At 45.2% G+C, this 23,687-nt stretch overlaps 1 protein-coding gene across 6 annotated transcripts; it reads right to left on the minus strand.

Annotated features, from left to right (window-relative positions):
• sec16a (SEC16 homolog A, endoplasmic reticulum export factor) lies at positions 1 to 22,900 on the minus strand. 6 transcript variants are annotated; one of them, XM_085792970.1, is made up of 32 exons: positions 22,789 to 22,900; positions 18,548 to 20,991; positions 17,303 to 17,881; positions 17,055 to 17,209; positions 16,092 to 16,180; positions 15,865 to 15,988; positions 15,427 to 15,625; positions 13,918 to 14,104; positions 13,287 to 13,429; positions 13,077 to 13,138; positions 12,789 to 12,927; positions 12,197 to 12,439; positions 12,002 to 12,099; positions 11,396 to 11,477; positions 11,147 to 11,264; positions 10,906 to 11,017; positions 10,706 to 10,811; positions 10,461 to 10,601; positions 10,246 to 10,359; positions 9,844 to 10,045; positions 8,843 to 9,318; positions 8,164 to 8,208; positions 6,834 to 6,998; positions 6,641 to 6,736; positions 6,444 to 6,500; positions 5,717 to 5,840; positions 5,448 to 5,585; positions 5,210 to 5,292; positions 4,540 to 4,611; positions 4,049 to 4,108; positions 2,160 to 2,228; positions 1 to 1,304 (listed from the first exon to the last, which is right to left on the minus strand). In XM_085792970.1, the coding sequence occupies exons 2-32, from the start codon at positions 20,912 to 20,914 to the stop codon at positions 1,230 to 1,232; spliced, it is 6,720 nt and encodes a 2,239-aa protein (XP_085649096.1). In that variant the 5' UTR covers positions 20,915 to 20,991; positions 22,789 to 22,900; the 3' UTR covers positions 1 to 1,229. The 6 variants fall into 6 exon arrangements, with proteins under 6 accessions (XP_085649096.1, XP_085649097.1, XP_085649092.1 ...); XM_085792971.1 differs by lacking the exon at positions 4,049 to 4,108; XM_085792966.1 differs by having other exon boundaries at positions 17,303 to 20,991.
• Between the last annotated feature and the right edge of the window lie 787 nt (positions 22,901 to 23,687).

Genomic DNA, 23,687 nt, shown 5'->3' on the forward strand with positions numbered 1-23,687 from the left:
TTCACAATTTAGATAAAGATTTATTTGTCTGCAGAAGCGGCCAATACAAATGATCAGAATAGGAATCCATGTAATCTGGTCAATCATAAATGCATTTTGTCAAAGCTATTCAGAAAAAAATTAGTTGCTCTCCACACACACACTCACGCACGCACACACATCTTTTTGCCTACAGCTCATAAATACAATCAATCTGATATACAAATATTTGGATAGATTTATTTTTAGCGACATTTAAAATGCAGTTTTTAATCCTGATTCCTGCTGTTCTGAAGACCACCCCTCGTTTCGTTTGATATTGTCAAAATCCCTCCGTGGGGAGGAGGAACCGAAGCCTAACTTGGACGAAAGACCCTGACGCATCTGTAACGTGGAGAGTTGCTGATGGGCAGGAGGACATTTAAATAAATATCTGAAACGAGCAGCATCCTAACACTGCAGACTTTCCTCCACCTCCAGCTCAAGAGGTGTTCCTCCAAGAGTCTCTTTCCCGTGTCGTTCAACATCCTTCCTTTACTGGAGGACGACTGAGGAAAAGCAAAACAACACAGCAGACGATGCACTATTGACACAATTCATTCTCACACAAAATGCTTTTCTCCAGCCGAGTGAAGGGACACTGAAGAGCTGCATGTACGTACGCAGTCCGATATCACAATATGAAATTAAAAAAGGTGCCACTTTCTTTCTATCTATCTGTCACTCATACAATCAGTCAATCAAACAAACATGGACATTTGGACTTTAGACACAAAGGGGGAAAACCTAAAACAGGACGTGGGGTGATCAGCGTTGCATTTAAAGGTTGAGAGGATCAACTTATTTATTGTACACTAAATTACGCCTACATGGACAATCCAGTCTGTGTTTTGAGTGCATTCATGAATGCGATTTCATTTGTGTATTATTAATAAAACCCATCACACAACTGTCTGCTTTCTGTTTGCAGGATTAAGCCCTTCAGGGAGACGCCGTGTCTGTTTAAAATACACCAGTGACAAATTACTGAACTAAAGAAGAAAAAAAAAGGATGACAGTGGTTAAGCTGACAAAGACCGACATGGTGAAGAATGTGATTATGCTCATCGCAGGTGCAGGCAAAAAGAAGAAGGGTCCTTTAAGACAGAGAGCAGTATGTCCATGTGCTTCGTTTTTCTTCCAGGTAGGAGGATATCACTCTGTTCAACAAGTCTGTTCACGCAAATCTCGCGGCAAAAAAAAAAAGATGTTCACTTCATCACTGGGTACTGGCGCTGACCGCCCAGACGACCAGAGCGGAGTCCACCTCCTTGTGGTGCACTTGGCTGTGAAAAACAAAAAACAACAGTCAGTACAGACAATTATTAAAGGGATACGCCAAAAAATTTTTTTTCGTGTCTTGCCTCACTCCCGAGTCCATGACCAGCAGATAGACACCATCCTTTCGACTGCGCGTGCAGTAACAAGGGAGATACGGGCAGAGCTGGCGCACCGCTAATTAGCTTAGCTCAAACGCTGGAAGTGTATAGGTAGTGTTAGCCTGCCTCCACCTAAAGTCATCAGAGAAACTCTTCAGCAACTCTAAACGGAAACCGGCGGGTCGATCTTCGTCTCAGAGCTGACAAAACTCTCCGGTAAGGCATCTTGAGCGGTCAAATTCCGGTAACGGGACGAGATCGGTCAAAACGGAGGGTTCAAGCAAAGACGGTTTATTTTGGTTCAAGCTAGCTACATCGAGGGTAGGTTAGCTTCCTGTTTCAAAGTAAAAGCACAAATTCTATCGTCATGGTTTTCTGTATGTAAAGGGCAACGGGTGTTTTATTTTGTGAAAGTAAGCGGAGGTGCGTTGGTCACAACGGCTAGCTTGAGTAGCGCCAAATTCGTCTGAACAAAATTGTAAACAGCTGGTATTTAGACAAATAAACGACACACTGCTGATCTAAACGGCTACTTTCTCCCCTAAAAATGTTTGAAATGTCGATAAAGTGATAATATTTACAGAATTTAGAGCTAAAATGCACGTATCTCCCTTGTTACTGCACGCACAGTCGAAAGGATGGTGTCTATCTGTTGGTCATGGACTCGGGAGTGAGGCAAGACATGAAACAAAAAAAAATGTTGGCGTATCCCTTTAAGTGAAAAGAAAAATGATGACACAGGAGTTTTATTCTTTATCTTACCTGTGCAAACTGTGCAGGATTATAAAAGGTGACGCCTCCTGTGGGTGGAGCTGCCTGGGCAGGATGACTCTGCAAGGCACAAACTGAATTACTAGAGTGCGTGCAGTGTTGCTATCTCACTATTTCGACAGGCGGAGACAGCGGGGAGGAAGGATGCGCTCCCGATGGCACACAATATTTTGACAACACTAACACAGAGGCGGAGGAGAGGAAAGGGCAAAGAGCTCTTGGATCCACAGTGATGCAGCGTTACAAACCGCTGTGTTGCTCGTTTTAGTAACCATGCAAGCTTTATGATGGGGGTTAATGAAGCGATGTGCTCCCATGACAACAGGCGAGGGAGTCGTCCTGCCAACCGTCTCCAGTACGCTTCACTCTCATCGTCCTAGCGACCCTCAGGTCACGTGGATGGTTCAGTGGAGTCTGAATGTCAACATCAACGTGCTAAGAGTGAGAGTGCTAACAGGCTGATGTTTCACAGGTGTAATAATTACAAGACTCACAGTTTTGGTTTAGCATGTTAAAGGGATAGTTCAACATTTAGGCAAATTGGCCCATTGCCATAATCCCTATAGTTTTAGGAGTAGGTTCGTTACCTTTAATCGGAGGCTAATGGGATTTCTTGGTTTCCCTCATCAAATACACAATCCAACAACTCCAAAATGCTCTCGTGGACCAGTTGTGACCTGCATATTCACCACGCTATGAGATAATAACAGAACGTTACGAGACCGAGTTGTTTTAGAGGTAAATGCAGAGACTGCTTGCCGAAAAACTGCCCCCGACGGTATCACGCATCAGCGGTTTTACATGAATTTACCTCTAAAACAACTCTGTCTCGTAACGTTCTGTTATTATCTCATAGCGTGGTGAATGTGCAGGTCACAACTTGTCCACCAGGGCGTTTTGGAGTTGTTGGATTGTGTATTTGATGAGTTTGATGAGGGAAACCAAGAAATCCTATTAGCCTCCGTAGCGTAGCTCTGAGCAGCTCTGCTCCACCGCTCTTAAAACATCTTACACCGACAATTAAAGTGACGAACCTACTCCTAAAACTACAATACTACAATGAACCATCTGTACTGAAATTCATGGTAATCTGTCTAAACAGTTGATAATTTACTGATCATGAGCAACGTATCCCACAAAGGGCCCGTGTGGTTTCAGGTTTTCCTTCCAACCAAGCAGCAGCACATCAGACTTAACTCATTTAATCAACTGATCTCAGTCTTCAGACAGTTCATTGGTCAAACTGTGTGCTCTTTCTTGGTTGGTTGGAACAAAAACCTGCAGCCACACCGGCCCTTTGTGGGATATGTTGCCCATGCCTGCATGTCTTCTTCATTCAAGTCTGCACCAGATTTTGTGGGAATTGATGTTGAGTATGAGATGCCAAACTTTGACCTGCAGGAGGCACTAGAGAGAAACTCCAGGGATCACCAAACTCAGCAGGCTTCCCTCACTGGGAACCACAAATGCATAAACAACAGAATTTCATGGCAGTCCAACCAGCAACTAGAGAAATATTTCAGTCTGGACTAAAAAAAAACAGTTGACAAGCAGATGTTACCACTGCCGTCTGTCTGCAGAGCTGCACCGACAACAGTGTGGCTAAAAATGAGGAGCTTCACTGTCTCCACTGCAGCTCTGATTGATTGATGATAAATTTGTGGATTTTTAATCCATTTGTGGTTGTTTCTAACAGACAAGAGAGTAAAGTTAGTAATGTTGGAGACGGCAGGCAGGTGAGCAGGCAAACATCCTGGGGTTGGGCTGGCGGCGAAGCTTCATGTGCACATGGTGAAGCATGCTACTAATGAAGTAGTGAGTGTGGGTGGGTGAACAGGCGGGCGTGAAGAGTGGACCGTTTGAGGTCCTGCTAGAGGTACCTGGTTTAAATGCTGACTCACTTCGCGTGATAAAGAACTCATTGAGCTAGAACGTGAGAGCTTAAGACAGCAGGAGGGAAATAAAGACAAAAATAAAGAAAAAAAAAACAAAACAGAAACCACAAACCAATGAATTTGATTAGATCTGTTTCTACCATCCACCAGTTCAGAATGAAAACAAATGAATCAGCGTTAGGAAATTATGGTTCTTCAAAAACACAGACATGGGACAGAATTAGATTTTAGGAGCAAATGGAACAGAAACTTTTACATTTTATCAAGGCTGCGCATTTGGCATGATTATGAAGAGAGATTTCAAGTTGACATGCATGCATTCTCATGTTCCTCCACATCCCTTTGTACATTAATATACATTCATACATAAAAGCAAACTGCAGACACTGGCTGTTAGGTGTTGTTTTGAGGGGAGGGGGGGGCATGATGGTACTATGGTAGTTAGAGCTGTGTTGGACAGGGACAAACTCTCTTACCTCCCCGGACTGTGAGCCATCAGGCACAGGATGAGCCTCTGGGGCGGGTGGTAACAACGTGGGGTTGAACATCTGAGCAGATTAAAGTGCAAAAGAAGAGAATCTGGATGAGTAGAGCTTCAGCTTCCTAATTCATTTTGACAGGGTAAGTTGACTCTATGTCCTAAGCAATTACAGTTTTGAAAGTGATGAAAATGAGATGAGTGTCGAATCTAATCCATATATTTTAAAGGGATAGTTCAACATTTTGGCAAATTGGCCCACTGCCATAATCCCTATAGTCATAGCAGTAGGTTCGTTACCTTTAATTGTCGGTGCAAGCTATTTAAAAAAAAAAAAAAAAAATATATATTTTATAACGGTGGAGCAGAGCCGTGAGCTGTGGTGAATGTGCAGGTCACAACTTGTCCACAAGAGCGTTTTGGAGTTGTTGGATTGTGTATTTGATGAGTTTGATGAGGGAGACCAAGAAATCCCATTAGCCTCCGTAGCGTAGCTCTGAGCAGCTCACGGCTCTGCTCCGCCGTTCTAAAAATAGCTTGCACCGACAATTAAAGGTAACGAACCTACTGCTAAAACTACAGGTACTATGGCAATGGGTCAATTTGCCAAAATGTTGAACTTTCCCTTTAAGCATTAGAGCAACTGAATAGAAACTCATAAGGTTTACCTGTGGAGCAGCGCTGGTGTTCGGTGAATTCTGCTCCTGATGTCCTCCTTCACTGCCCTCCAGAGGTTGTTGATCATCAGGAGCTGCATCACAGAAAGAAAATGAAAATGTTTCATCACTTCATCTGCAGCCATCAAGGATACATTGCTTGTGACTAAGCTGATCTATTGTATCTATTGTCTATTGCAAAAAATTGATGTGACTGAATGTGTTTTTTCATTTTGTGCACGACACACACCTGAACTAGGCACAAATAGGTTAGTGGGCATGGGCATTGGTGCCAGAGGAGCAAAGATATCTGCTGGAGCAGGAGCTAATCCACCCGGTTTAACAGTTCTACTGGGGTTCAGGACGTCCACGTATCTGCTCTTAGTGCCTGAGGAGAAACAAACACATCTGAGCGGCAAGAACCAGAGCAAAAAAGCAGGTGTGGACAGTGACAAAGGGGTATTTGCATTTTGGTATTTATGAGGTCAAAAGCCACACAGCCAGTAACTCTCATCTCACCTGCCTTCCTGGAGAACATGTTGACAGGAGGACCGCTGCTCGGGGGGGCAGCGGGACCTCCAGGGCCAAGCATGGGAGGCATCATTTTGGGGAAACCAGAGGGAGGTGGTGGAGGGGGCTTACTCTACAAGATAAGAAAACCACACATTATAGAGTGTGTTGCTTCGTAAACAATTCAGTTTTAGTTGCATGATGTCGACAATTGAACCAAGTAGCCCCAAAAACATGAGCATCAAAAATAGGGATGTCACGATTATAGATTTTCTTGGTACGATTATCGTCAGAGAACGGTGTTAGGATTATCATGATTATTATGCATCAATAAATTTCACGAGACTATGAATGTGTAAAATCAAATATAGTCAAAATATAATTACATTACTAATCTCTTAACATATGTAGGACCAGTTATTAATCCCCTGGGGGGAAGTGTTTGAAATATTTAAGTCATTAATTGCCATATATACCAAGTTTATTTTTTAAAATTACAAATGACATGCTAACATTTAAATTCCCACCAATTTAGTGTTACGTTACATAAATGGACCAGTATCTGCGCATCTTTCTTTACCTTGATGCACATCTGCCGATACGGTTCCGACATAATCTTTTTTGGAAAGTGACGGTATTTAGGAATCTTTACGATCAATTCATTGTGGCATTTAATACCACAATTAATTGTGAAAACAAGTAATTGTGACATCCCTAATCAAAAATCACAACAGACCTCCTCTTCAGGTTCGTTCAGGTCCACCCATTTCTTCTTCTGCTCGTCCCACACAATCTGAAAATCAAGAACAAGGCACTCTTCTCAGTACTTGTCATGATGTACAAACAAATATAAACAAAACCTGTGCAAATATGTGAAACTGAAACAGAAGAATGCTAAAAGAAGCCCTCCACATGCAGGAGATTCAAACTCACAGATTTGTTGTCGTCGCTGGGCAAGTGAGCCTCGTTCTTTGACCTTCGAGAGAACAAGTTCACCAAGCCAGAAATAACACCACCACCACCACCACTCTGTTTAGAAAAAGAACGAGAAATTGCACTCAACACCAGCAAAACATCGGAGAAACACAAATCAAAGATCTAAAGCTTATATTATGTGACTATGAACCTTTTTCGGGGAGTCTTTCTTGACTTTTTTGACCTCTTCGTGCCGCGGCTGTTCAGGGATTGAAGGCGGAGGAGGAGAGGCCTGTTTGATGGCAGAGTTGCTTCGCTCTCTTCCACCTGAGTGAGTGGATGACTCAGAGGTGGTGCGCGAGCGCCGGCCTGGACCCTTTAAAACAAAACCAACACTGGTTAGAACTGTAGATACACACACCTGTTCTGTATTCTCTTCTCTCCAATTTCACATATAGTAGGTGTAAAGAATTATAAGGAGCCATTATCTCCTTTTACACAACTGAACTCTTGATACTCATTTTAAATTCTCAACCTACAATGTGAATCTAAAACTTCAGCTTCATTTTCACTCTCATCATGTCAAATGTTTTTATTAGAACGTTGTTATACAGTTACATATTTACAGCATACACATCTATGTGTAGGTCATAGTGCCCTCTTTTTGTTTTCTTAGAACAAATAATAATAGTAGACGAAAGAACAGATATAAATACTGTATGAGAAACAAAATAAAAATGAAGAAAAATAAACTACCGGTAAACCACCCAGCCTTACACTTCTGTCTATTCACTCTTCACTAATTTCCACTAAGAGGTGTGAGATTATTTTCAAAGTAAGCGAGTTTATTTTATTCTTTCTAAGTGTACTGTAGTAAGATAACTAAGTCACATCTTTGTGGTGAGTGCTTCTTTCTTTTTCCAAAGCATGAGAAGTAACTTTTTTGCAATGATAAGACTATAGGAGAGGAAACATTGCTGGGAGTTGTCTAATTTTCTTTAACATCATCTGACATTTCCCAGAATAATAATGAGTGGTTAAGGCTCTAACTGTATATGAGGATGTTAAACTGAAGATGTTAAACCAATAGATCTTAACCTTGGGACATCTCAGGGTATAATCTATGTAACCTTTCCTTAGAGTAATGAAGACGATGTAGAATTTACATTGGATTGCAGTGCCTGGCATTATTAGAGCATCGATGAGTATGTTCCAAACTCTCTTCCCACAGAGTGTCCGAAATCTCAGTGCCCATTTCTTCCTCCCACTTTGTTTTTATTAGAGTAGAATTCACTGGACTGATAGATTGCAAAGAGTCATGTATGAGATCGATATTTTCAGTCTCACATAGGACAATGAAATATCTCCTATTTTTCTACCATTACACAGCACCTGAATGAAAAGATACATCTTTAACACTGGGCTGTCTTCATGATATAACACAGCGCATGGATAGATCATTCTTCACAGTGGTGATGGATACAATTTTTCTACAATGGAGGCAAAACTTCACTTTTAATACACATTACAAACAGACTCACCATATGCATTGACGACTGTGAAGTAGTCCTTGATCTCCCATGACCCTGCAGCAACAGGAGAGACAGTGAAGTCAATGTTTTTTGTAAGATTTGCGCAAAAACACAAAAGCAACTGAAAGGAGAGACCTATTTTTATGTATTCAGCTCTGGAAAAAAATAAGAGACCACTCCCAAAATGATCAGTTTCTCTGGTTTTACTTAATGGTAGGTGTTTGAGTGAAATGAACATTTCTGCTTTATTCTATTAACTACTGACAACATTTCCCCCAAAATTTAAATGAAAATACTGTCATTTGGGGCATTTATTGGCAGAAAATGACAACTAGTCAAAATAACAAAACATATTAAGTCTTTTCAGACCTTGAATGATGCAAAGAAAACATGTTCATATTCATTGCTAAACAACACAACATGTATATTTTAACTTAGGCGTTTATACATCAGTTTTAGTGGGATGATGTCAATGTTTAATCCCAGCAGTGGTTTTTATAATCTTCCTATAAAACCAGATGTGTTTCAGGCAATCACCTAATCAGTGTCTCATTAAGTAGAATGACTTGTGTTTGTGTTGGTAATTAAAAAAAACTAGAATGAAATTAGTACCATACATGTAGAGATGCTTTTAAAGAAACATTTGTAAAAGTGGTCTCTTAATGTTTTCCGCGAGACAGATACTGACCATGAGAGCCATGTGGTCGTAGAGGTCCATCTGAGGTGTGAAGGAGCCTCTGGGAGGGGAGGAGGATATCGGCTGGGCAGTATGCATCTCTGGTGGCATCTGGAGCGGTTGCTCTACATGTGGCATATGCCCCGGGGAGGGGGGCATGTGCTGAGGCATCTGGTGTGGAGGAGGGTGGTTCATGTGCATGGGCGAATGCGGCATCTGCGGGGGCATGTGTGGCGACATTTGCCCTGCTTGAGGATGAGGAGGAGGGGGGCAAGGCTGAGTCTGGGCTCCTGGATACATGTCCGTTTGGTGGTCGGGTTGAGGCTGGAAGGGAGGAGGGGGGGCAAAGCCAGGATCCTGTGGAGGGTAGCCTGAGATGGGGATCTGGCCTGGTGGTCCGCTGGGGGGAACTGGGTAGAACTGGGGCACATCACTGGGGGGTAAAGGCTGAGGTGGGGCCATCCCTTCCTGGAGGATGGAGGTGGGAGCTGAAAGAAAGTATCAGAGGTGAGATGATCTAATGACAGTTGTCATAGATAGACGGTATATACTGACTAGATGCCGCATTCCCAGGCAGCTCTATTGAGTGGAATACGTCAACGCGGCTGCCATCTTGGTCCGGGGAAGCCGTGTCTACTTACTGCATTAGTCAACAGAGGCAGAGGTCTATCAGCGATTAAAATCGTCATAACTCACTGAATATTCAATTCGATTTTCAAGTCATTCTTCTTGATCTTCTAACCATAACCCTTTTTTTAATGTATTAAACATACACTTACATACTCAGACACACATCCACATGCATAAATACACTAAAATGTGTTCTACAAGGGTCTGACCGGGTCTAACTGCTTGTCAGACGTATATCTATGGTCAGAAACCCCGGACCAAGATGGCGACGCTATTGACGTACGCTGAGAAGCAGAAGGCGGCATCTAGTCAGTATATTTATGGACAGTTGGGAGGAGGGGTGGAAAAGAAGGAGCTCTATGTCAAACAACACACAAACACACCTGGGGGCATCAGCTGCACTCCCTGTGGGGGAGGCCCGGGCAGTAATGAGTTCATCAGGGGGTTGTCGGGGGTGGGGCCGTCCACCTCCAGAGGCATGCTGTAAGGTTCAGGTGGACTGGGCTCGTCCAACTCAGAGCTGGGACTGCTGCAGTCGAACTGTGTCGGAGTCGTTCTGTCTGCATTGTAAGTGATCGCCCCCGTCTAAAAAAAAAAATACAGAGGATTTAAACATTTCTTACATGGATACAAATCACCAAGGTTTAAAAAACATGACTATATGGATTTGTGCTAACAAACAAAACAAAGGACTGCTTAGGAAACTCTTAATTCTTGCCCGATGTCCCCAGTCGTAGTTATAATAACGTCCAAATATTAAATACACCCCTCTCTCCCCTCCTCACCCTGATCTGTCCATCCAGTTGTCTCAGGTGAATGAGCCATTCAGGCTCGTTGAACAGCTCCTGCTCAGGCTTCTCCTTCAGTTGTGGATCGAAGAACCGCAGCTTTTCAGACATCTGTCAACAGGCAGAAGAAAAATGAAAATGAAATAAATAAACTCCCCAGGATGGAAACACCTGCAAAATGAGTTGAAAATACAGTGAGTACACACACACACCTGTATGATTTGGCTAATGAAAACAGGAGAGTAGTAGGAGGGCTGCGTGAGGACAGTCCTGGAGATAACTTCACAGTAGTGGAAGGCCTGAGCACTCAGGCCAGCTTCAGCCAAACGGCATGCATAGATCAACTTGAACACCTGATCAGAGACAATAAACAGCAAGAGACAGAGTTATTCCTCAGCTTCTATCACAATTGTTGATGACTGATTGATTGATTCATTCATTAATGAATTCAACTCACCTGGAAATTAGGCAGTAAGCAGGGCTGGGAGCCCAGAGACTGAGCATATTCATAGGCCTCAGTCCTCTGAATAGCTTCATTGGTCGCAAATTGGTAAAAGGACAAACTGAAGTGAAGAGACAAAATACGGTTATAGTTGCGGCATATTTCATGCAAACGGTAAAACTGGACTTCATTTCAATTTAAAAAGTGTCTCAAACCTGTGATTGGAGCCAATCAGAACCATCTTGGTGCTCTTCTTTGTGAAAACTCCCAGGCCAACTTGGGCCATCAAGTAGCAGAAGTGTGCAGCATCAATCAGACCCTTGGACGCTGTGACAAGACAAGACGAGCACAGACAGAGTGTGAGGTGCTGTGTTGTCAACAATGAAACCTTAAACCTCTTTTCGTTTAATACAGTTGAGTTGCTGGCTATTTTTTTTCTTTTTGATGCAATCCTACCGAGAGTGTCGCCCATGGTGGTGATGGTGCGGGTATCCAGGTCTAGTGTGTGCGTGAGGTTCGACAGGACCATGGCCAGGTGAGGCCGCCAGTCACCCCACTTCTCCTCTCCACAGCACTACATGAGCATGACAAATTATTCAAAGATGCAGAAAAGGCATGCGGAAGCACAGAAATTCAACATCTTCAGGATAATCATTAACAAACTAATGAGGGGTTAAAGAGAGAAAAGGCTGAAGCGGTATTTACAGTGGCTGATGCAGGCATCCTCCCAGACATCAGCTGGTACACCGTCTGCAGAGGGTCGTTGATGGGCAAGCTGTTGGCAAACCTGAACAACACAGACAGACAAAGTGAAAGTCACACCTACAGTATAAAAACGGTGCGACTTCAGGAAGAGCCAAAAACATATCTCTTACAGATACTACTAGCAACAGCAATTAAATGCATTACAGTAAGGTGGAGGAAGCCTGACCCTCCAACACACAATATGTAGACTGAAAAAATAAAGGAAATATATCAAATGGAACAAATAACATATTCCCTGAGGCTCCAAAAACATATATTCACTAAAAGGTGGAGCCCTGCTATGGGTATACTGATACAATTCTATTTATTTCATTCCATCTTGCTTTATTCTATTTTATTTTATATTTTTCTTTGTCACTGTAGTCTCCGTCTCTTTTGTTGTACCATAACTGTTACCTTGTGTGTGAAACAGCAGATATTATTATTATGATTCTGTACATGACTTTGAATGAAACTTAAATAAAAACTAAGTTAAAAAACCCCCCCCAAAAAATGGTGCAACTTTGAATATAGTATGTCACAACCTTTACATCAGCAGTGCTTTACCTTGTCATGACGCGTGCATGTGTCCTGTTGTCCATCTTACTGGCCAACAGCAAGGCGTGTCCCCAGAGGCCTCCTTTCATGGCCGCTTCGAGCGCATCCTATTATTGCACAGGCAAAGCAGAGGACATTTCAATTTTGAGAGAAATAAAAGCTCAACGCAACAACAATAATGTAGTTTATTAAGATATGTCTTACCTTCTTGCGGCCGAACAGCAGCAGCTCTCTGAAGCGCTCCGTTTCCTTGCCCAAGTTCTCTGGGACAGTCATGAAGGTGTCAGAGAGGAGGGAGAGTGGTCCAGATCCTTGCTCCTCCTCGGCTTGTGCCAATGGTTCATTGTTAAAATCTATCAAATTGGCTTCATTGGGACTTTTGCCTGGTAGCCAAACAGAGCGATGCTCCTTCAGCAGGAGGTCAGCGATGTCCGTACCGACCACAGTCTGAAGCATTGGGTGAGAGAGAGTATTATTATGGATTACGGATGGACAATGATTTTTGAATATTCGAATAGTCATTAAATTATAAAAAATCTAATGGTTTAAGAGTTTATGAGATTGTCTTGTCTGAAAAAATTTAAATGTTCCCTTGTTTTTGCTGCCCGGAGAGGAGACTTTGTCCCTGTTTAGATGTACTCTCATTACTTGATGAGGACTTAAGAATGGTCGAATAGTATTTTAGCTTGAAATGACCATCCCCTAATGATGATATATAGTTGTTTTGTGAAGAAAAAACAGATTTATGTTTTTTAAAATTCTCTTTCTGACAGACTTGTCTGTACTTCTGTCTTACCCCATTCTGTCGACAGAGCAGCATAATGAAGTCCCAGAGCAGACGGGCAGAGTCTCTGTCCAAGAGGTTGTTGTCACGAGAGCACTCCAGTGCTTTGTTCTGGGAAAACTTTATCACATCCACCTTATGGGTCTCCTCCCTGATGAACAGAACACAAGAAGTGAGATGGGCTGGATGAGCAATTTTCTGTGTTGTTGTTATTGGGGGAAAAAATTATCTTATTAAATTAGGTTTATTTCTGTGTCTCTGAGATATTTGTGATTGATAGAAAAGGCTGGCAAAACCCACTTAACAAGGGGTCCAGGGAACACTCGTAGTTCTGCCTGATCTGGGGTATCCTGCAGCATGGTCTGCAAACACAAATGTGGTTTGAAATACTATTTCATACAATCTTAACGTTGTGCAATTGCTGAATTATCTGAGGTAAAAAGGAGGAAACATGAAACATACAGAAACTTCCTTGAGCTGATGTTTAAGTGTAATCTGTTTAAAACCTACCTCCATGTTGTAGATGTCAACGAGGGCAGGCTGTCCTGCTGAGGGGAGATTGGGCAGCACTTGCACCAGATGACCACCAGGTCCGAAGCGAGCACATCGGTGGGGTATGGTGAACTTCTCTGGTGTTGCAGGACGAGGGGGGGCTGGAGGAAACAGAAGAGTCAAATATGAGTATTTTTTTATTAATCTCTGATAAAGATTGTGTAAGTGTTTATGATTCATATATATATATATATATATGATTTATTAGGGCTGGGACGATATGCTTTTCTTCCGATTCGATTCTTCTATGATTTTTTGGATGGCGATTCGATTTAAATTGCGATTCTACGATATTGCAGATTCTCTCGATTTTCAGTCTGCATTTTTAACATTTATCTGCACACAAATACTGTAGGAGCCTATAAATTAACATACTCCATTATAAAGTGAACTTAAACCCTTTCCAAAACGTGTACTCTCTGTATGTAAAAAAGGCGAACAAATGCACATTGCACAATATTTTAAAAAATTCAAAAAAAAAGAAATCGATTTTTGAAAAAAGAAATCGATTTAAAAATCGTCAAAAAAAATATCGCAATATTTATGTGAATCGATTTTTTTCTCCCACCCCTATGATTTATATACTAACGCTGCTCAGGGGCGCTCCAGGTGGTGTCTGCAGGGTAATCAGACGGATACATGTACTGGCTGTAGTTCTGGGTGGCATCGCCCGGGTTGGGGTATTGACTGGCGTAGGAGTAGTCCACAGCCAGAGTGGATGATGTGGTGTCATAGACCGCTGATACCAGATCAGGTTGACTCCTGTATGCCTGGCTCTGCAGGAAGCGAGGAGACAAACAGAGATAAATCTTTAATAAGGACACATAAACATAAAAGCACACTCACTCACACAGACTGTGGAGGATGCACGCATTTATCAGCCATTTGTTGGTTCAGATCAATGCCTCTATCTTAAGCCTTTGCTAACATGGAGTTCATGAGAAGAAGTCATCTGTGCAACTCACAACAGAGTAATTGTGGAGTAAATAATGCAGTAGTAATTAGCATTGAGAGCGAGAGCGGCAGCCGGTTAATGTAAAATACCAGCGCGCACTTTAGTCAAGGGTTCATGAACCTAAAGCTGCTTTTATCCTACTTTCCTAAACACAAGCAATGTGTCTACAGACCCTCCCCCCCAAACACTGTGATGGAGCTGTTATGAATGAAGCAGCTGAGAAGCAGGGAGGATCATGGGATCAAGCTAAAAAGCCTGGCCAATAGAGGAGAGCAGATGCTACAGGGGGTGTCATGGGAGAGCAACCACAAGTTAACTACAGGAAAACATTGCATGGACGCATCCCAGTTTCAAATTTTGTAAAACAGATCTATTCGCTATTTTTACATCTGTCAGCAAATGGAATAAATAAGAGGATTAATAATCACACTCTCATTTCTTTCAGTGTGAGTATATGAAGCTGTCTCCAGTCAGTGTATATTTAGGCTAAACAATGCAGTAGCTATGAAGGAGCCGCATGACTGTCCCACACTTTTTTTCTTCCAGGTGATACTCTTGATATTTTTAAACCCCACCACAGCTGACAGGAGAGCAATGTAGGTGACATATTGCATAAACCCAAACCGAGGCTGTGGCTGAACCGTGACAGCTACGTACGACATATGAAGGAGAATTAACACTAAAGCAATAATGAAAACAAAACAGGAAATGAAGCAAGACCCCGATGTCAGCCACAAATAGGAAAGAGATTATTTTTTTGCACTACATGCCAGAGTTAAAGGAATATTCCGGCGTAAATGTAACCCATGGTCCAACGCACCGTGACACCGAGTTAGACCCCCCCTCGAGAGATGAAGTCTGCTAACCACTAGCTTCTCTAGTTGTAGCAATTTTAGCAATGACCGCACCACAACAAACAGTGCAGTCTATTTCTCCACGCGCAAACCGCGATTAAAAAGCCACTCAATGCCACAAATAACGCTCAGAACAGCACCAAATGTCATCAACAGTACAAACAGGGTCCCAGCACATAATACGAGGCATAAAACATCTGTTTACATGTTTACAAGTGGATCAGCTTTGAAGGTTTTGTAATACTACAGGTAATAAAGCAGCTACAGCAGGAAAAAAAAAATCATTTACCTGCTGTGAGCGTGAGCTGAAGCTGCTCCTCCTGCTGTGGTGGCTTTGAGAGCTGTGCACGCTGTGCGCCGACTGCTCGCTGTGGACGCTGCGTCGGTCAAAGTCGTCGCCAAACATCTCACCACGTCGATGGTAATCATCATCAAAACTGGGATCATAACCAGGATAGTACCGCCACTGGTCATCATAGCCGTCTTTCCTACGAGTGGAGTTTACAGTGTTTATTATAAGACAAACAAACAGCGCTTGATTTTTTACAAAGCAGCTTTTAATACAACACTAAAAGTATCCAACATCAATCAGATATTGATATCAACAGGGAATAATAGCACATACATGACAGAAATATGACAGCACATACATAAAGCTATGACACTACTCTCATAAATCTCTGTAGTGCTTATTAATAAATGTACAGCAGTGGTTTTGTCTGCTTACCTGGCAGGATACATCTGTGGATTGTAGTAGTTTTCTCTGGCTCTGTAGCTTTCATCGTAATTAGCCCAGTAGGTCTGATCATAATATCCTCTGTACCGAGGGTCATACTGTCCATAGTTGTATCCTAAACATGGAGAAGGAGAGACAGATCCAAATAAAAATGTTTATATAGAGAAATATTTAATATGGATTGATTGTGGACAAATGATTTTTGAAGGGGAACATACCTCTGTAATCGTAGTTTTTGGAGTAATCTGCATAATAGTCACTATAGGCACTGCGGTTTGCTCGTTGGTAATCGTCAGGATAGCCTTGTCTATGGGTGAAGGACAACAAAAGGTGAGATTCATAGGTCAAGGTATCAAAACATATTAAACATATAAACACATCATGAAGGTCACCCAGTTCTAAATTGTATCTTAATTAATTAATTAAGAAATTCAAAAGCAGCATAATCACTGTGCCTTAAGGAATACTTCACCCAAAATAGATAATTCACCAATTTTCTCCTCACCGTCATGCCAAGGAAGGGAGTCCTTTTGGAGTTATTAAAATGGATTTTCATATGGCGGCGGATAGAGTTCACTTATGAATCGTCCAAAACACACACTATGAAACATCCAAATACGGTACCTCCATACTGCTCGTCCAAACTGACCCAAGTGTCAAATTAATTTGATCTTTGTTTTCAGCCTTGTTGTAGCAGTAGCTCCCAGTGGCTCTGTTGATGTTTGTGCGCATGCGCTAGATTTGCTGCGAGATGTTCGTTAACCATTGGATGTATGATGTAAACACGGAAGAACATCTCACAGCAAATCTCACGCAGCCACTGGGAGCTACTGCTACAACAAGGCTAAAAACAGAGATCAAATTAATTTTTTCTGAACAACTTTTTCATGTTGCGGCTTCAGGACACTTGGGTCAGTACGGACGAGCAGTATGGAGGTATTTGGATGTTTCATAGTGTGTGTTTTGGACGATTCAAAAGTGAACTCTATCCGCCGCCATTATATGAAACTCCCCCCTGCAACTCCAAAAGCGTTTTGATGACTCTGAAAGTTCTCCAAACCCTTCCTTGGCATGACGGTGAGTAGAAAATTGGTGAATTATCGACTTTGGGTGAAGTATCCCTTAGGCATATGTTACAGCTGCTGTTAAAGTGGGTGTCAGACTGAAACAGTGCGACCGACCTGGAGGAGGGCCTGTCAGAGTACTGACTGGCTCTAGAGCTGGGTCGCTCCGGCTGAGGCTGCTCTCTGTAGTGGTAGTTTGGATCGCGATAAGCTTGGGTCTGTCCGTCATATCTGCCATACCAAGGATCCGCTCTGCTCCTGTACGCCCCGTCCTGAGAGGAAAAAAAGCATCAATAAACTTTATTTTATTGCCTTTCATGGCAGTGCATTCATTTTTGCATCTCTACATCACACTTTCCACGTACTTGATAATATTGCTGCGCTCTAGGATCCCCAGGTTGAGGCGGGTACTGGCCGGGAGGATAAGGTCCTCTGTTATCCACGTATTCTCCATAATTACCATAGTAGCCGCCGTACATCTGCCCCGGCGCAGCTGCGGGGGGGTGGGGCCCGTAGCCTTGCTGGCTGCCTGCGGAGGAGGGCGGTCTGGGTGGCTCTGTGGGAGTCGGCTGGGATGCCCCCCCCGGAGGCGCTGGGCCTCGAGGACCCGGGGGGTACGGAGCAGCAGCTGCGGGAGGAGGAACGCCCGTTGCTGCTGCGACGGGAGCTGAGTACTGGCCGTGTGGCAGTTGTGCCGCGCTCATCGGTACGGGAGGAGCATCGCCTTGTCGCTGCGCTGCAACCTGAGGATCTGAAGTCTTAGAAGGATCTGTCGGTGGCAGCAGTGGGGGTGCAGCTGCTTGAGGAGCTGCTGCTGCTGCTGCTGCTGCTGCTGCTGCTGCTGGCGGTGGCAGTGGTACCTGTGGTGTGGATGATGAAGAGGCCGGGGTGTGGACAGGGGCATTCCCTTCCATTCTTACCCCCTGCTGAGCGTCTTTGGTGACCTGTAGGTAAAATCCATTACAAGACTGTGGAGACTCGTGCAGAGAAGAGGAAGAAGGAGGAGGAGGAGGAAGGTGGTGGTGGTGGTGGTGGTGGTGGCCGGGTGCTTGGTTTTGAGTTTGTGATTGGTGCATAGAAAAATCAAGCAGTTCATAATTTGATGGCTGATTATGATGATTAGAGACGGCGGCAGTCAGGACAGAAGCCTGTGAATTAGCTTGGACAGGATGGCCGACGTCCACACCGCCCACCGTCAGACCCCTTGTAAGAGGAGGCCGGACCGGCTGCGGCTGTGGCTGCGGCGGAGCTGTGATTTCCGACGTCGCCGCCTCTGCGTTGTCTCGGGTCAGATTGAGCGGACCCTGGTTAGAGGCTGAAGGAGAACCGAAGCTTATTGGACCAGCGGCAAACGGTGGGCTTAGATTAGAGGCGACTGAAGGTGATTGGGAAGAACCGGCGCCCTGATGTGATTTCACAGGCGGCGTCGTTTCCCTAAGGCTACTTTGACTTTGACTGGCTGCTTGGACCGGGGCGGCGGCAGCGGGGTGAATCACATTGTAATTTGACACAGGCGGGGCGATCAGAACAGGCTGGTGGAGCGAATCGGCAACCAGGAGGGACGCGTATCCCATGTTGCCTTGGGAGTCGGTCGGCTCGGCCTCACTCACCTTCGGCGGGTTCTCTAGGTTCTCCGAGTGCTGCTGCGCCGCCGCCGCCGGCTGGACTCTCTGCGGCGGCTGCAGGTCCAGCGGGCCGTCCTCCGGAGGCTGGATGACGTCGGCGCTCGGCTCTCGCAAAGGGGCGAGAACGGTCGGGGCGGCGGGGGCTAAGAGGATGTTGGCGCCCAAGCTGGCAGGGTCGTGCTGAGCCCACAGGGTAGTCGCGGGGCTCTCGCAGGGCCGACTGGCGCCGTGAGCGCGGGACGACGGCCGAGAGTGAGAGAGAACCACCGGGTGCGTGAGGTGAGGTACGCCAACGCCGCCTCCTCCTACGGTGCCGGCGGGCAACGGGTGTCCCGGTCCGTATATATTCTCCATATTATCCGGTGGCTGCTCCAGGTTGCCAGGCGTGGAATCCGCACCCTCCTCGGCTACGATGTTAGCCACGTCGACCTCCACGGGACGCACCCCGACTCCGTGTGAGCGAACCGGTTCGAAAGAGCTATTCGCGCTGGCTTGAAAGATGCCGGTCGGTTTGGGCGGGCTCGGCGTGGGAGGCCACATCTGTTCCAGCGAGCTCTGTCGAGCCGCCATATCTCCAGCCGGGGACGTGTCGATCTGTTCGAAGTAACCTCCGGCGGCGGCGGGGGACAGGCCGGCATCATCGGCAAGACGGGGGCTTTCCTGCTGAATAAATGTACCGACAACTCCCTGGTGCCGACGGCTGCTCGTTCCACTTCCATGGCTCATATTGCTGTAGTTGGACGACACGCTGGCGGATCTCATCGGTCTTGGAACTGAATCCGGTGTCTCCAGGTTAGGCCCGGTTTCAAACTGGTGGACTACATGGGCCGTTGCCGCTGCTGCAGTGGCGGCAGCAGCGGCGGCGGCAGCAGCAGGACTGCCATGGGTTTCACTAGGTAATACTTCCTGGTTGGGGACACACTCCAGATTCTCCACGTGGTCGTACTGGGACTCAGGGGGCTTCTGTGTTGCGTGATCGTTAAGGTACGGTGCGTGTGAATGATCTTGAAGAGAAGCGGCTTGATAATCCAAAGGGGCGTCCGCGTGGCCACTGTGCATTTGTGGGTTGTTGTTGTGATGCTGAAATGACGCGGGAGGAGGAATACCATTCACCGCCTTGTTTCTGTCTCCGGCGAGCGTTTCCTCGTTTTCTACATCATTGTCTTTGAAGAACATTGAGAGTGAACCAGACTCCTGAGAGTACGGGACTTGGACAGGTGCAGGACTCGGCCCGAGAGGATCAGACTGGGGCTGAGGATGGCCCGAGCCCGTCCCCATTTGGTGGTAGCCCGAGTCCTGTGGCGGCGGTTGGTTGAACCAAGAGTCATGGGGGGCCGAGCTCTGACTGAAGTAGCTCTGAGCTTGGAAGTTCGAATTATGCTGCTGCTGCTGCTGCGGGGGAGCGTTCGGGTCGGGCCATTGAGGACTCGGGGCGTGTGCGGGGTTCAGAGCGGAGGGGAGAGGAGGAGGAGGAGCCTGGGCCTGGGGGTGGGGGTGTCCGGGCTGCGTTGGAGGGGTGGGGGTGTTGTGGTGATGATGGGGCGACGGGGTATGCGAGGGGTACATTTGGGCCTGCGGAGGAGGTATGTTAAAAGGTTGTGGTGGCGGAGGGTCGCTTGTAGGCTGGAAGTAGTTCTGAACCGACGGAGGACGACTTCCATGATCGGGAGCCCACTGGGGAGAAGACATGGTGGGAGGGGGAGGGACCGGCTGGAAGGGCCCGGGCTGAGGCGGCGGCTGTCCTTGATGAAATCCCTGGTTAAACGGCGTCTGACTCGGCGCCGGAGCAGAGGAGGACACAGGCGGTGGCGGCGGCTCGGCTGCGACCATCGACGGCGTCTGTTCTCTTGAGTTAAAATAGCCCTGCTCGGTGTGGGACGACGGCGACGCGTATCCTGGGAAAACGACACCCGGCGGGGGCGCTGCTGCTGCTGCTGCTGCTGCTGCACTGTTTGGGTTGAAAAGCGTCACCCCCGGCACGGAGGATGGCGGCGGGGGGCCGAGGGGAGCGGCCGGGACGTCCTCCTGTGTGTGTGGTTGTGGAGGTAGCCCGCCTCCTCCGCCGCCGGCCTGAGAGTACATGGTGTTGGGCGGGGCTTGCATGGGCGGAGGGGGAGGGTTGCTGTTGTTGGGTATCGTCGGGAGACCGCCTGCAGCCATCGGCGGAGGAGCTCTGACAAACGCAAAAGGGTCTGTCATGGGTTGGGTAGCGGATGGCATAGAGGCAGTAGCCGCCGCCGCCGCTGCCGCTGCTGGATGCTTGTGAGGTCTTGTCCTGCGGAACATGTTGGGCCCAGAAGGAGGAGGAGGGCCGGAGGCTCCTGGAGGTCCGGTCCGCGGAGGGGGCTGCATGGCTGCAGAGCTAACGGAGGTCCGAGGACCGGGTCGCTCTAGTTAGGTGTCACTGAAGAGAATGAAGTCAGGCGAAGCTGAGGGACAGAAACAGAAAGAGAGGGAGTGGTGGTTAACAAAATCTACACACACACACACACACACACATCTCCTTGACGGACTTCACCACACCTTTATTTGTGTTGTATGCTACGTACGATCCTCTTTAAACGAAAGGTACAACGTGGCAATTTCTACATGAGCTCTCGGATGTTGTTGGAGATAAATACTGGAGGTCTTAATGGGAGAACTCCAGTGACCAGTTGTAATAACTTCCAGCTGCGATTACTGTCTGCTTTCAGAGCCGGGTGCTTATCTCACTGAAGCAGGATCATATAAACAGATATTAATATCTCTGTGATTGTAATTCACATCCAAGAGGAAATTTTCATTATATATATATATTTCTTTTTTGTAAGACACACACAATCAAATTCATCACATTATGTAGATATCACTGACACCAGTGCAGTGTCCTTAGCAGCAAGGCCATTTTTATAATTGTACAATGAGAAATTCACGAGTGCTTATTTAAAGAAGTACCTGCTTTCAATCAGAGATAGCTGCTGCTAAGATATAATTTTGAATGTGGTGCCCTCAAGAAACTATTAACCAGATTGCACTGTGTGCCGCTGTCATTCTCATCCAATCTTATTTTCTAAGGATAAGAACATCATCTGTTAAAGATAAAGGAAACGCTGATCTCACAGTTGGACTTTTTTTTTTTTCTAAACAGGAACTTGGTGGTGGTGGTGTCATGATTGTTAGTTTCAATGAGTTCTGCTGTAAACCTGTGCAGCTGTAATGTTTTTGTTGGCAGCATTAGTTATGGGCCAGACTTAATTAACAAAAAAAATAGCCACAAACAGAAAACATATGATGGTAGGAGCTGTTTCCCCTAATGAGATTGTTTATATTTTAACTTTAATCAGACACAGACACTGCGGATCTGTCAGAAAAGGAAGTCCAGGCAGGGAAGCTAACATTGATTTACACTGAGTTTGAAAGGCAGGTCAACAACAGACAGAAGGTTAACTTAAGCTAGCAGGCATGTTGTAGGCTAGTAGTAGTCTTGGCCAGATGGGCTCGTCCAAACTGATCCCGGATCTTTAACCCCCCCCTCTCTCTCCCTACTCCCTCTCTCCCTCCCTGGTTGGTTACAGTTTCACCAAGAAGAACCGCTGCAAAGCCCTTGAGCAGCTGACGTTAGCACCGCGGATGTGACAACTTTAGGAGACAGTCAACAACAACATCTTACATCTGATCTTTATCGGACACTTGTTGAAAATCTAATAGATAGATAGCTTTTTGTTTTTTGTTTTTTTCTGTCTGGGCCGACTGAGAGTTAACGTTACACATTCATTATAAGCTGCCTACGAGGAAACAAGGTCCAGACTAATAATGCTAACGGTAATGCTACACTGCTGCTGCTCTGTCTGGACTGTAAGTTAGCTTGTGTCCTAAACGCCAGAGCAGAGCCAGGAAAAACACTCTCCTTATAAAAACAGTCGCCTGGTTTTATACAGAAGCTATATCTTCTATGTAGAGCCTGTCCGTTCACGAATTATATAATATGACCTTTTACATACTGAAGTGGACACCGACCGACACACACACACCGATCAGTTACAGCAAGCATTAGCACCGCTGCTTAGTTAGTTAGCCGCCGCTGCTGGCTAACTAGCCTGAAGCTAACTACTAACTGGGGGTAACAGTTTCGGTTCAAGCTCGCACGCCGGATTGATACAGACAGAGTAAAGGCATTGCTAATGGTGGTATATAATCGCTCTTACCCGACGTCGGGAAATGTGTACAGATAGGAAATTAATTCTTACAAATGTGCAGGAGAGTGAGTCTGACACACCGCCACCATCTTCAATGGTAACACATCCTACTAGGCTACGTGTACAAGCTGCGTCACGGGCCAAACAACGATTGCGTCATCACGGGGGGGCGGGGTCTGTTAAAGGGTCCATACACACAGTCAGTCAATTTATATTATGTTACCCAAGAATTGATACATTAGATTAAATTGGATTAAATTAAATTAATGATTTACACTAGCAGCAGCAAAACTGGGCATGGTCTCCTCCTTTTGCACTCAGTCAGGACCACAGACTAATACCAGAACCAGTACCAGAACCAGTAGCCTACCAGTACCAGATTATTTATTCTGCAAAAGGAGGAGAAGTTAGTCAAAGAACACCTGTTAGCCATAGAGAGTTAATATTTAGGACAATTGTAAGTACCGGTACAAGCATGACACCTAAACAGAAACAGTTCTTGAAGATGTAGCCTATATCAAAATGGGATACTGTCAATTATGCTTTAATTTAGTCAAATTTGATTTTGAGACTGAGTTTCAATGGCACTGAATGTAATATTAAATGGCTATTTAAACTTATTGTGTGACATTAAATATAATATATGTAGACATGTATTGACATTATGATATGACATAAATTCTGCGTACCACTACTGATCTAGGGAGCTGTCTTGTATTGTCTGTGTACTGTTGTGTTGTGTATCTGTTTAGCCTATATTTTTTATTGTATGTTACTTTATTTTTTGTGTTTTATGTTTTATTTGAACATGGATTATATTTAATGAGACATAAATTGCATTGATACATTGTAAAGATGTTGTATGGACCCCAAGAAGAATAGCTTTGGCATTGCCATAGCTAATGGGGATCTGAATAAATCAAAATCCATGTTGACTGCATCACAGCATT

Source organism: Trachurus japonicus, chromosome 12 (assembly GCF_045865225.1).
Source record: "Trachurus japonicus isolate A0001 chromosome 12, Traja_1.0".
Classification (NCBI taxonomy): Eukaryota; Metazoa; Chordata; class Actinopteri; order Carangiformes; family Carangidae; genus Trachurus; species Trachurus japonicus.

Bases quoted from the DNA above. Each gene is read 5' to 3' on its own strand.
- sec16a (XM_085792966.1), bottom strand. From the start codon at position 20,914: ATGCAGCCCCCTCCGCGGACCGGACCTCCAGGAGCCTCCGGCCCTCCT. The intron at 13,139-13,286 runs GTAGGTTTTAAA...TTGTGTTTGCAG, and splicing joins TTGACATCTACAACATGGAG to ACCATGCTGCAGGATACCCC. The intron at 4,612-5,209 runs GTAAACCTTATG...TAATCTGCTCAG, and splicing joins ACACCAGCGCTGCTCCACAG to ATGTTCAACCCCACGTTGTT.